Raw genomic sequence first — 13,910 nt, 5'->3', positions numbered from 1 at the left:
TCACTTACGATGGGTGTTCAAAGATGCAGCTATTTCTCATCTTTATACGAGGCGTGCCGCTTATCGTAAACGTGAGGATTTTCCTCAACACTCAATATTAGAATCTCATCAAATAAAACTTGCTCCATGATGCAAAGCACAGAACAAGATAATGCATAGGTTATGACACGGTCTTCTTGCTACAAAATATACGACAAAATAGCTTTTAGATGGCAATAGAATGAATCTAGTGGGCTGTGATTGGAAATGTGAGCGCCGAAGTTGAAACTTGACCAACTCTCCGTTCCCGATCCTGGGCTCCGGCAAGCTTTTCGTTAATTGTGAATGCTCGTATTTAAATGTACACATTTTAACAATTTTGCCGTTTTCGTTCCGATTTTTGTTTCCGGTTTATTGTGAATCAGCCTTAACTACCTGAGATTGGCAATGTAAAGTGCGAGCAGAATTGTGTCACATGAATGATGTAACAATTGATAACAAAAACCCAGACACTGATTATTGTCTGGCAACTAGTGCATTGAGTTTTCCCAACCTCATGTATAGAACGTAATGAAGGACATTTTGAACAACTGTTACGAAATCCAGGTAAGACTGTCTTCATTTCCTTAAATAAAAAATTCACTAGTTACGCGAAAGATCACTTGCCAGACTGTAATGCCATAAGATGGCAAGAACATTATCAGTTTGAACTGGTGCTCTGCTTGCAGACTTAGACCCAGTCCCTTAGGGTTAACTCACTGTGTATTAAGAGTTTCAAATTATGTTACTGCTTTGATTTAATTGATGATATAATCCTACTAATGACTAATTAACGTTATCCATGAATATTCTCAGTTTATTTGATGTATATTTATTTATACTGTCGAATTTATTTATTATATTGAATAATAAAGTTTCCATAATGATTATAAAGTGAAAATGAGGAATAGTGGACAGTTTCACTATCAGCTGCAAAACTTTCCTACCAACCAATTTTGAAATATAAAGAAATATCATACTCTTTCTGTGTTACATGCAACAAACATTCTAATAGCAGAAACATATAAAGAGATGTAAGTATGTTTACTGATCCCTCTCATTACTACCCATTATACTAACAGATTGAAAACTGTTTATTATTTACAAAATAGCTTCTGTTGCACTCACTTACCCTTTTCTCTTCTTCTTCTGCATCTGCAAACAGTCGTCGAACATTAGCTTCAGATTCACCAACATACTTGTCCAATATCTGTGGGCCATTAACAATTTTTGGTTCTCGAGCATTTAACATGGTTCCAATCTGACGTGCCATTAAGGTCTTTCCTGTACCAGGTGGACCAAATAGAAGAATTCCTTTCACGTGCTTGCATCCTAAAAACATATTTTAAGAATACATTTAAGAAAATGCAGAAGTGACACATATTTTCATATGCCACTTATATATTTTAAAATAGATATATCTAAACTAAATACAAAACATACTTATTCTCTAATATTCCATAACATACCCAACTGCTCAACAATTTCTGGAGGGAAGACACGTGATGCAAAGGCTCGTCTGAAGATGGCATTGAATTCGTTATCCAATCCACCTATTCCCATTTTCTGGAAATCCCAGTCTGGGTTGATGATGGACTGTCGCACTACTTTTCTAAAGGTAAATTAATAATAGGTTGTATGAATTACGAAGAAAATGAGTATATTAACTCTAAGAGACAACAGCTACTACACTAGCTTATGGTACAAGGGTTGTTAACTGATAAATTGAGATGAAGCATAAAAAACAAGAGAAATCCAGTACATATAGACCTACTCCATTGTATAAAGATAAATATTTCTGCTATATTCCATCAAGTTTATTATCTACAGAGCACTTCAATGGGATATCCCACTTTTTAATTAGTTATAACTCAATATCCATAGGTGGTTTTTAAATTGTAAGTATACTGAAATAATACACAAAATCAGGAGTTTCAATGGATATAGGCACATGGTAGATTACCTTCAATACATCGCTACAATATTCATTGTTGTCACATAACCATTCATCTCTCAGGCTATATAAATTCTCAAGACACAAGAATATCGGCATCAGAAAATTCTAATGTGTTACATGAGACATCATTTCATTCAGAAAAAGTTGGAGTGTGGTGTGCAATATCCAATCACATAGGTGATCATTGGACCAATTTTCTTAGAGGAAACTATAAATACTGATGTGTATAAGAACATTATCACTGTCTTTGTAAAGCAGCTAGATGACATCGAACTTACAAAGGGATATTTTCAACAAGATGGCGCCTCTAACGAATCCATGGCACACATCAGCATGTTCTTCGAGAAATGTGTTATCTCTAAAGATTTCTGACCTCCGAGTCACCAGACTTGACATCAACAGATTATCTCAAGGAAAGAACCATCATGAACAATATCGATGTAACATGTTGAGGCAAGTATATGACAATATGTTGAAACAGGCAAGGATGTGTTCCAGGAGGAGGGGGACACTTTTAGGGCATATTGTAGCTGTAAGATATTTTCCCACAAATAGCTTCTCATTTGCACTTGGTTACGGTTAATGTTTTGTTAGTTAGTCAAACAACAGACAATTATCTGCAGCTACGAAATGGTATCTAAAATTTTAGGGATAGGTGCTACAATTTGATCAGCAATATTAGTAGCATGATGCTTCATTCAGTGAGTCAAACCTAGGGGCCTGGCTCTAAGCCTGACAATCAGAGTACCATCTCTGGCTGATAACATTCTTGCCATCTTATGGCATTACAGTCTGGCAAGTGATCTTTCGCGTAATAACTACCGGTAGTCAATTTTTTATTTAAGAAAATGGAGAGAATCTTAGCTTTGCTCAAAATGTCCTCCATTACATATCTCATAAGTCAGTGTACAAAATTTCAGGCAAGTGAGTGAATGCGTTCATGTTTTATATTTCTTTATTTGCAGTTGTGTAATTGGTGTGTGGCTATTTTGCAATGGATCTGAGAAAGGAACAGCGTTTGTGCATCACATTTTGTGCAAGTCTAGAGAAAAGTGTGTCAGAAACATTTGCAATGATTGCGCAAGTGTTTGGGAATGAAAACACGAGCAGCCGTACATGAGTATTTGAATGGCATGCTCGGTTCAGGGTCAGTCGAACATATGTTGAAAACGACAAACACATAGGAAAGTCCATCAGCTGCACAAAGCCAGACATTGTTGCCAGAATTCGCTAGCTCATTTGTGAGGATCGATGTTGAAGCATTCATGATCTTGGGATGAAGTGAGAAATGATTATGAGACATGCCAACAGATTCTGACTAATGAATTGAGCATGCATTATGTCACCACCAAATTTATGCTGAGAATTCAGACAGATGATCAGAAGGAGCGTCTGCAACGAGCTTCTGCAGGCCACCTTTAATGATCCAACTTTCTTATCCAGGATTATCACAGGTGATGAGAGTTGGATTTACGGTTATGACCCTGAGATAAGCAACAATCCACCCAGTGAAAAAGTCCACATTCATTAAGATTAAAAAAGGTGAGGCAGGTAAAGAGCAAAGTGAAGAACATGCTCATCATTTTCCTCGATATCAAGGAAATTGTATAAGCCTATAAAGAATTCGCCCCACCATGCCAAGCAGTAAATTCCACCTACTACTGTAACATTTTTCCGCAGCTGCATGAAATGTGCAAAGATGTCACACCAAACTTTGGCAGCAAAAGAACTGGCTATTGCATCACAACAATACGCCATGTCACCACGAACCTTCTCAACAAAAACAATACTGTTGTTCCCCATCCACCCTACTCGCCTGATTTGGCCCCCTGTGACTTTGTTCCCTGTTTCCCAAAATGAAGGTCAAGTTGAATGGCTGCAGATTTAACATGGCAGAGATGATCCAAGCAGAAACGCAGACAGTACTGAACACCTCAGAGCAAATTACTTCCAGGACGCATTAAAAAAATGGCAGATTTGCCAGGACTAGTGTGTATGTGTAGAAGGGAACTACTTTAAAGGTGATGTTGGTCACTAGATTAAAGGTCAGTTTTTGAGCACGTAGCAGCACTAGTCCAGAAAATGTTGGATTTCACCTCGTATATTCTAGGACAGATGTGTGAAAAGAGGAACAGCACTGAGAAGAAAACATTGTAAGTATTGCTCAACAGTATCTTTGCTTCTCTGCTGTCTTTCTTTGTTTTTATCTTTCTTTTTTAACAAAAATAAATGTCTGAAGAATAATGTACGGCAAATCCACGAAATGGATAATCTAGGTTTGGATAAATGCGAATTTGCTGTACTAGTATGTAGACAGATTATTCCACACAAGTGGCTCTGGATCACTGATTATGAATCTAAATGTTTCCACTTTTTTCTATTAGAGATCTTTATCAGGGTGACATCCATTATCAAGTAATGAACTAAAACATCCTCATCACATATTTGATTACACTTTAAACTTAAATACCTACTGCCGATATTGACAATTGATAAGATTTCAATAATTTACTACAATAATGAACAAAAACATTACCAAGGATTTTAAAAACTCACCCCTTAGCTTTTCCAACGAGGTTTAGAGAAGAGTTTTCAGCCTTTTCAAATTGAACAATGGTATCTCCGAGACAACGTCCCATTTTAGTTTTCTTTGGTTTTGCATCTTGACCAGCTTTGATAGCACTCAAATCAGCAGCTGAAATTTATAGTGGTTTAAATTATAATCAAAACTATAGTTAATTATGAATGTAAAGCATTTATTTATTCATATGCATAGTCCTTCATACATGCACATATACAGTCTATCAAATACACGCAGTTTCCAAGAAATCAAGTGATGTTACAGTCAAATACATTAATTGTATAAATTATCATGCTTCATTTGGGCACATTCTCCTGCTTCTGTTATTACATTCTTAATATATTTTAATTTAGATGAAGGAGAATACGAGTACATCAAAATTCAGTTTCACATTATTGTAATTTTGAAGAGCTAACTTCGAATTTTTACTGTAAGAATGCAGGTGTCTATAAGTAGGCTCAATTTCTTAGACACTGAAGTGAATCTCTCTTTTCTCCACTCCATTGACCAAATTAATTAATTAAGTAATATTTGTGCTTAATTTGTCATTTTTCTTAGTACAAAGACTGATGTGTGTGTGTTGCTTTATACAGCTCTCTACACTGCTTTGCCAAGCTACACAATTATGAGCATCTTTCATATGAAGCCACTGTCCTATAATAATCAGTCTATTCCTTCATTTCGGTTAATGTGTTTTAATAACACTTTTTTACCAATTGGGTATGTTAGTTATTATACACTAATATTCTATAACATAATGTACAGTAAAGTACAGTCATACTTCAATAATATTATAGAAACGCTTCAATTTTAAATTATATTTTCATATCTCTTAAAATTAGTGAAAATTAGTTCAAAATATATATTATCTTTATCTTTAACATGAGTATATCAGATATAAAGCACAAAGAAAAATTGAAAATGTTTAGACATAAAAAATAAATCGTCAAAGACATACACAGTGGAAATCGAAGTACTGGACACAAGGATTTAACATGGAAAATCCGTTTTTTTTTTTTTTTTCGATTTTTCCAATTTTTTTAAGAATTATAAAATTAATCAGAATAGAATAATAACAATTTGTTTTATTTACAGTTATAGAAAAATAATAATATTACTACTTTTATTAATTTTTATATCATAAAACGGGGTGAATAGGGACGAATTTTTACTGTTTTTAATTTCTTTGTGTCAAAGAGTAAATATAATAATAAGAGTGTTCATTTGTTCGCTTGTTATGAATAAACACATAAACACTCGTATTATTATATTTACTCTTTGTCACAAAGAAATACAAAACAGTAAAGATTTGTCCCTATTCACCCCATTTATCGGTATCAGTAATTCTGTTTCATTGATGTGGGTCATGATTTATAACGATGTTACAGATTTCAATTTAAGTAAACCAATTTCTTGTGATACATTTAAATGTCACACCTTAAATGTTACTGTTTAACATTGTTTTTTGGCAATCTCACCAAGCTGAGGAAGAAGTAATCAATATTACTTTAACAAATAAGGACTATGAGATAAGAAAAAGATTATGAGAGTTTTCTGCTATTAATGCTTTTGATTAACAACAAAACTGAAATGAAATATTTTATTTTATTATCTGTCACTGCAGATTGTCTTATCGGGGGGAAATAACAAAATCATAAAGAATACAATAACATGAAGATTATAATTGAGAACAATTATGAATGATACAGGAAACTGAATAAATAATAAAATACGAGTAAATATACTCAGGTACAGACATTATTCAGATGCTCTTGAACAAAATTTATGTCTCATATAAATGGCTCTTCAGGATCTGAACTGACCTTATAGAACAAGAAGGGCTACTTCTTTGCAGATCTGTTTATTAATTGAAAATGAAGTAGTGGTACAAAAAAAAAACTCTGTAATTGTATCATGGGTGCCTATCACTGATCCTATTACATATCTCTTCGAGCCCAAACTTCATTTTAAAATATTCTATTGTGGGCTTGTAAATGGTCTTTTTCTCATAGTCGACCTCATGAGGTTATTGAGCATTGACTTCGAATCTGACCGTTGGATTGATTACGAAATACAGGTTTTTTATTCCTATCAACAGCAATGATGTGGAAAAAGCTATTGTTTGTGAAATGGTTTTATGGTCGGAATTTCATATGATATATAAAAGATATGTTTGCAGTTAATTTTCCTAAACACTAAACGCCTTTTCTTTATTTCATGACCCTCATTTGTTACACTCATAAAAGTTGTAACATTGTTATCATGGCCCACATCATTGAAATAGAATATTACTAACAACAGTATAAAAATTAGTTAAATTAATATTTTTAACAGTATGTAACTAGTCTTTATAGAACAGGAGGGGTAATATTAGTAGCAAAAGAACTAGCTAGATATAGAGTAGACTTCGTGGGAGTACAAGAGGTTAGGTTAGATGGGAATGGCATATCACAAACAGGAGATTACTTGTTGTATTATGGGAAACGAAACAATCATCAATTAGGAACAGGATTCTTTGTTCATAAAAGAATAAAATCAGCAGTAAAAAAGGTCGAATTTATCAGTGAGGTTATCATATTTAGTACTTAAGGGTAGATGATGTGATATCATAGTTATAAATGTTCATGCCCCTACAGACGAGAAAGACGACGATATAAAGGATAACTTCTATGAGGAATTGGAACATACTTTTGATCAGTTATCTAGATATCACATGAAAATTTTATTGGGGGATTTCAACGCTAAAGTAGGATGGCAGGATATTTTTAAACTAACTATTGGAAAAGAGAGCCTACAGGTAACTAGTAATGACAATGGGGTTTAGGTTAGTCAAGTTTGCAACATCAAAAAATTTAATTGTCAAAAGTACTCGTACAACATTCTCCCATAAGGATATACATAAATGTACTTGGACTTCTCCTGATGGATTGACACACGACCAAATAAATCACATCTTGATAGATAAACGGAGACATATTAGTATAGTAGACATTCGAACTTTCAGGGGGGGGCAGACTGTAATTCTGACCATTATTTGGTAATTGGAGAATTAAGAGAAAGACTATCAGTAGCCAAGCGAGTAGAGCAACAAGTTAATATTAGTAAATTCAATATTTTGAAATTAAAGGACAAGGAAACTAAGCAACATTATCAGGTTGAAATTTCGAATAGGTTTGCCACTTTAGAAAGTTCCGACGAAGTTGAGAAAGAGTTAGATGTTAATAGCATGTGGGAAAATATCAGAGATAGTATCAAAATTGCAGCTGAGCAGAGCATAGGTCATTATGAAACTAAGAAAAAGAAACCGTGGTTTGATGAAGATTGTTCATGGTAGTAGAAAGAAGGAAACAGGCAAAATTGAAATCCTTACAGGATCCAGTTGAGGAGAATAGAGATTATTACATCAATGAAAGATGGGAAGCAAGTGGTACACTTAGCAATACAAAGACAGGTTACTTGAAGGAAAAACTGAATGAAGTAGAAAAAAATAGCAAGAATAAAAACATTCGAGATTTATATAAGGGTATAAAGGAATTTAAGAACGGATATCACGGGTAAACGTGATCAAGGATGAGAATGGTGACTTACTTGCAGACTCTCATTCAATCCTGAACAGATGGAAGAACTATTTTGGGCAACTACTAAATGTACACAGGCCAAATAGAAATGATCGGGACGAAATTCAAATACAAATTGCTGAGCCATTTATACACGAACCCACACTTTCAAAAGTCGAAATTGCAATAGAAAATCTGAAAAAGTACAAGTCTCCAGGTATCGATCAAATTCTAGCAGAATTAATATAAGAGGGTGGAAGCACATTATCTAGAGAAATTTATAAACTTGTCGCCTTGGTAGCACAGTTGGTATAGTGCTGGCCTTCTACGCTCGAGGTTGCAGGTTCGATCCCGGCCGAGATCGATGGCATTTAAGTGTGTTTAAATGTGACAGGCTCAGGTCAGTAGATTTGCTGGCATGTAAAAGAACTCCTGCGGGACAAAAATTTCGGCACACCAGCGATGCTAAAATTTATTTTATTTATAAACTTGTACTTGCTATTTGGGAAAAGGAAATTACACCAGAACAATGGCAGGAGTCTACAAATGTACCTATTTTTAAGAAGGGGGACAAGACTAACTGTGGTAACTTTTGAGGAATATCATTTTTGTTGATGTCGTACAAAATTTTGTCCAATATTCTTTTGAGAAGATTAACTCCATACATAGATGAAATTACTGGGGATCATCAGTGCGGTTTTAGGAGTAATAGATCGACTATTGATAAGATTTTTTTAATTCGACAGATACTGGAGAAAAAAATGGGAGTACCTGGGTACAATACATTAGTTATTCATAGATTTCAAAAAGGCACATGACTCGGTTAAGAGAGAAGTTTTATATAATATTCTTATTGAATTTGATATTCCCAAGAAACTAGTTCGATTAATTAAAATTTGTCTCAGTGAAACTTACAGCAGAGTCCATATAGGCCAATTTCTATCTGATGCTTTTCCAATTCACTGTGGGCTAAAGCAAGGAGATGCACTATCACCTTTACTTTTTAACTTCACTCTAGAATATGCCATTAGGAAAGTTCAGGATAACAGACAGGTTTGGAATTGAATGGGTTACATCAGCTTCTTGTCTATGCGGATGACGTGAATATCTTAGGAGAAAATTCACAAACGATTAGGGAAAACACAGGAATTTTACTTGAAGCAAGTAAAGCGATACATTTGAAAGTAAATCCCGAAAAGACAAAGTATATGATTATGTCTCGTAACCAGTATATTGTACGAAATGGAGATTTATCCCTCAAAGAGAATGAAAAATTGAAATATCTTGGAGCAACAGTAACAAATATAAATGACACTCGGGAGAAAATTAAACGCAGAATAAATATGGGAAATGTTTGTTATTATTCGGTTGAGAAGCTTTTGTCATCTAGTCTGCTGTTAAAAATTCTGAAAGTTATAATTTACAAAACAGTTATATTACCGGTTTTTCTGTATGGTTGTGAAACTTGGACTCTCGCTTTGAGAAAGGAACAGAGATTAAGGGTAAGTGTTAAGGGTGTTTGAGAATAAGGTTCTTAGGAAAATATTTGGGGCTAAGAGGGATGAAGTTACAGGTGAATGGAGACAGTTACACAACGCAGAACTGCACGCATTGTTTTCTTCACGTGACATAATTAGGAACATTAAATCCAGATGTTTGAGATGGGCAGGGCATGTAGCACATATGGGCGAATCCAGAAATGCATATAGAGTGTTAGTTGGGAGAGCAGAGGGAAAAAGACCCTTAGGGAGGTCGAGACGTAGATGGGGAAATATTAAAATGGATTTGAGGGAGGTAGGATATGATGATACAGACTGGATTAATCTTGCACAGGATAGGGACCAATGGCGGGCTTATGTGAGGGCGGCAATGAACCTGCAGGTTCCTTAAAAGCCATTTGTAAGTAAGTATATACTTACCTAAGTATATAATAAAATACATTTCTTATGGTTGTATTCTGATTCATTTTTCAATTCTTATGAAAATTATACCTAACTTTTTCCCTAAATTGAACAGGGGAGAGAGTATCTGGAAAAAAATGTATTTTCCATGTCACATTGTTATATACAGTACTTTGATTTCCACAGTGTATAATATATAGAAGGTAATGTCATAAAATTACATCAAGCCAATATCAAAGAGTGAAAATAATAATTGATATTTATAATTTAGAATTTTATGTAAACATAAATTTTACTACTAATATGTCAATTTTTTAATGAAAACATGACAACACTAAACACAAAAATTTATTTTAGGGTTTTTTAACTCGATGTAGGTTTTAATTTGACAAAAATGGACCTAAATTCTGTGCCTATGCCAAGAAAAACAAGTGAATTATGCAATGTCACCAAAACTTTTAAGCACAAATTAACAAAACTATTTTTCTTTCTTACCAATTAATGGTAAGTGCGAGATTTTATAAAAGCATTTTATAAAGAAATAGAGCATTTGTTATTAAAACGTATTACTTTTCACACAATAAGAACAAAGAAGTACTGTATAATATCGTGTAACAAATCTGTGCACTTAAAATCAAGGCAACTTCTTTCAAGTGCATGGTATTATCACAGTCTAGTACAGTATATACAGTTACGAAGCTCAATATGTAGTAAATATGCATCCATAGATAGTTGCTAACCACTAGGATTGCTACTATCGCCTCATCACAGACAATGCGAATTAGTACGTGCACAGTCTGTTGTTCCTAGTACCCTCACAACTCAAGCTTCAGTATTATTTCTAACACACATCTTCTTACCTTCTAGGCTCTTAACAACTAGCCCCAGCAATTTTTTGTCAAGAAAGCAGAATGCTAATTGCTGGCCCACTGTGAAGGCCTGACCAGAGAACTGCATGAGAAACTCTTTTGCCATCTGATCTGTATCGTAAGGCTCCAAAGTAGTGCTGTAAAGACAGGTAAAATTAGGTTTTAAAAAATTGCAACAGTAGATATTAAACATGTACATAAGTACCTACACTTGGCAATGGTGTAAGTGTTAAATATTATAGATTCCAAACAAAATCTGGAAAAATTCATAGGAAATTTACACAGATAAGCATAAAAGACAGTTACGTAGGAGCATCCTATAAAATCATAATATAACTAATGATGTTTATGACTGCAAAATCTAACTGACAACACAAATTGAATACAATAAAAGAAGAGTAGGTGAAATGCTACATTCTAAAATTATTATGTAAAGTAAAAGGCTGTAGAAAACTGGATAAAATAAAATAGTCACAATTTAACTTCAATAAATTAGGAAGTTGTAGGATATCAAGAGAGACCGATCATTTTCAATGGTCGCAACAACAGTTCCTAGAATAAATTTCATACATGGGGTCAGAGTTTTCCGGGCTAAGAGGTCATGATCTACTGACTATGTTATGTCCAGACGTTTCATCTACAGCTGCAGAAGACATCAGGGGCAAGATACTCTAGTGTAGTGATATAAGTTGTAACACCAGTCGTTCCTGGCACGCTGAGATCACTATGCCTTAGAATGCCTCGCCACTGATAATGTCTACCACAGCTGTAGATGATACGTCTAGACATAACATCGCCAGTAAACCACAGCCTCTTAGCCTGGAAAATTCTCACCGCATTGACGCTGGCTGCTATATTTGAACATTTCATACAATCTCATGTAATTAAGTGTTCAATATAATTCAAGTAGATATAAAAAAATATCTACTTCAAATATGTATAGAATATGAACATAGTTAAGATGATCGTTCAATATAAAAGTACAAAAGTTTAAAGTTCAGGCTCTCTGTAAGAAGAAGAAGAAGCAGCAGCAGCAGCAGGAGTAGTAGATCTATTGTCCAGGCACTTGGAAGTTCTCCATTCACCTTTTAGCTTCCCAGTAGCTAATTTAGAGTTCGAATTCAGAAGATTTGATGCCAAAACTGGACATTTTCTTAAATGTTCTTGATTCATCAAAGAGTCTTCTAGGTTGCACAGGATACATTTTGGTGAACCAAAAATTTCAATTTTAAAAGGTGTGCAGCTAAACAGTCATGGCCAGTTAGCACCCGAAATTTTGCTACTGCATCATGTCGAGGAGAATCAGGTATATGTCCAGAGGTAAAACAGCTCCCTGTTCAGATCTCCAGTTTGGAGCCGGAAGAAGCCTTAATATAATGCAATAGAATGCAGGTGGCCTGTACATACATTTTATTTATTTTTACTGGTAGAGATAAGGCCATCAGGCCTTCTCTTCCCCACTACCAGGGGATTACAACTACAATATTAAGAATACAATTACAATTATAATTACAATTAATATTAAATTTACAAATACAATAAAAATCGAAGTACTAAAAGATTAACTGATTAATAAAAGCTAGACAGTTTATTGTAGAAGTTAAGAAGAGAGAAACATTTTTTTTTCTTAATTAAGTAAAAATTAAACCTACTCTACGTAGTAAGAAAAATGCTTAATAAGTTTGCTTTTGAACGCTACTAAATTCTGACAGTCTCTGATGTCACTGGGTAGAGTATTCCACAAGCGCGAGAGCGAGATAGTGTATGATGATGAATACGATGATGTCTTATGTGAACATGTGAACACAAAAAATAAAAATCTCATTATCTGCTTCCTATTCCCTTCCTCCAATTTAATTTGTTTATGATCTGCAATTCTCACTTGAAAATAATTAGTTTCATTTTGCATAAGGTACCAGTAAACTACATTCATAATTGTTCATTACAATGTTTCATATTCCAATGTTGTTGTTGTTTTCTAATGCCAGGTGTTTGACAATAAAGTCATTTGACCTCTTGCACTCCAATATTTTTCAAAGATATTGTCATGATCAGCCACTGAAGCACAGATTTTGAGGTGTTCCAAATCTATTTCTTGATTTGAATTGCATAATGGGCAGTTAGGGGACTGATATATTCCAATTCTATGCAGGTGCTTGGCCAAACAGTCATGGCCTGTTGCCAATCTAAATGCAGCTACAGACGATTTGAGTGGTACATTGGGAATTAACTGTGGATTATGTGCAGAGAGTTCTATTTTTTCCCTTGAGATTGTGTTATCAAATTTTGTTTGTTGAAGTCTAAGTATGTAGATTTAATAAATCTTTTCACAGAGTAATACGTAGATTTAGTAACAGGTCTGTAAGTAGCAGTGCTGCCCTTCTTTGCTAAAGCATCCGCATTCTCGTTTCCCAGGATTCCACAATGGGATAGTATCCATTGGAATACAATTCTTTTATTGAATATTATTACTTGAGAGAGCATTTTAGTTATTTCTGCTGTTTGAGATGAAGGTGTGTGTCTAGAGACTATTGATAGAATAGTTGCTTTGGAATCTTACAATATAACTGCATTTTTAAATATTCCAATGTTGGCTGATATATAAATCACACTATTGTCATTCTGGTTTGACATGTTCACAAAACTACAGAGTCCACTGAACATGACAGTTAAATCATAAAAAAAAGAAGTACTGTAATTAACTTTTTGTGAGCAGAGTTAAAGAAATGCTGTAAACTGTGGTGAGATTCATCACTTCATTTAGTGCTGTTTCTTAAAGGGTAATAAGAGTTGTTCTTTTTGCAGTTACATCTGCTTATTGGTGCTTACTTCCTCTTACGTTTGTATGAGATTTTTATAGGAAATTAGCCTGTAGTTTAGAATACATTTTTTTACTGTATTTAACTATCCAGCTATTATCTAAAGATAATAAGTTCCACTAATGAATAGAAACTTATAATGACTTTAATTTAGATTTATTTTTAGTGGGATTACATTCATCATCTTGCCTGTTAATTACATTTTTTT

General features: G+C 34.2%; 1 protein-coding gene across 1 annotated transcript in view; it reads right to left on the bottom strand.

The window, feature by feature from the left end:
* comt (comatose) overlaps window positions 1–13,910 on the bottom strand; it is a 46,721-nt gene that overhangs the window by 26,824 nt on the left and 5,987 nt on the right. The window contains exons 4-7 of the mRNA XM_069818408.1: window positions 10,875–11,020; window positions 4,532–4,670; window positions 1,488–1,630; window positions 1,151–1,350 (exon numbers count right to left, since the gene is read on the bottom strand). Of these exons, the coding sequence (XP_069674509.1) occupies window positions 1,151–1,350; window positions 1,488–1,630; window positions 4,532–4,670; window positions 10,875–11,020 (628 nt within the window). The remainder of the gene's footprint in view (window positions 1–1,150; window positions 1,351–1,487; window positions 1,631–4,531; window positions 4,671–10,874; window positions 11,021–13,910) is intronic.

Source organism: Periplaneta americana, chromosome 2, assembly GCF_040183065.1.
Source record: "Periplaneta americana isolate PAMFEO1 chromosome 2, P.americana_PAMFEO1_priV1, whole genome shotgun sequence".
Lineage (NCBI taxonomy): Eukaryota > Metazoa > Arthropoda > Insecta > Blattodea > Blattidae > Periplaneta > Periplaneta americana.
The sequence above is the reverse complement of the archived record's forward strand: the minus strand, read 5'-3'. Positions and strand labels throughout refer to the sequence as shown.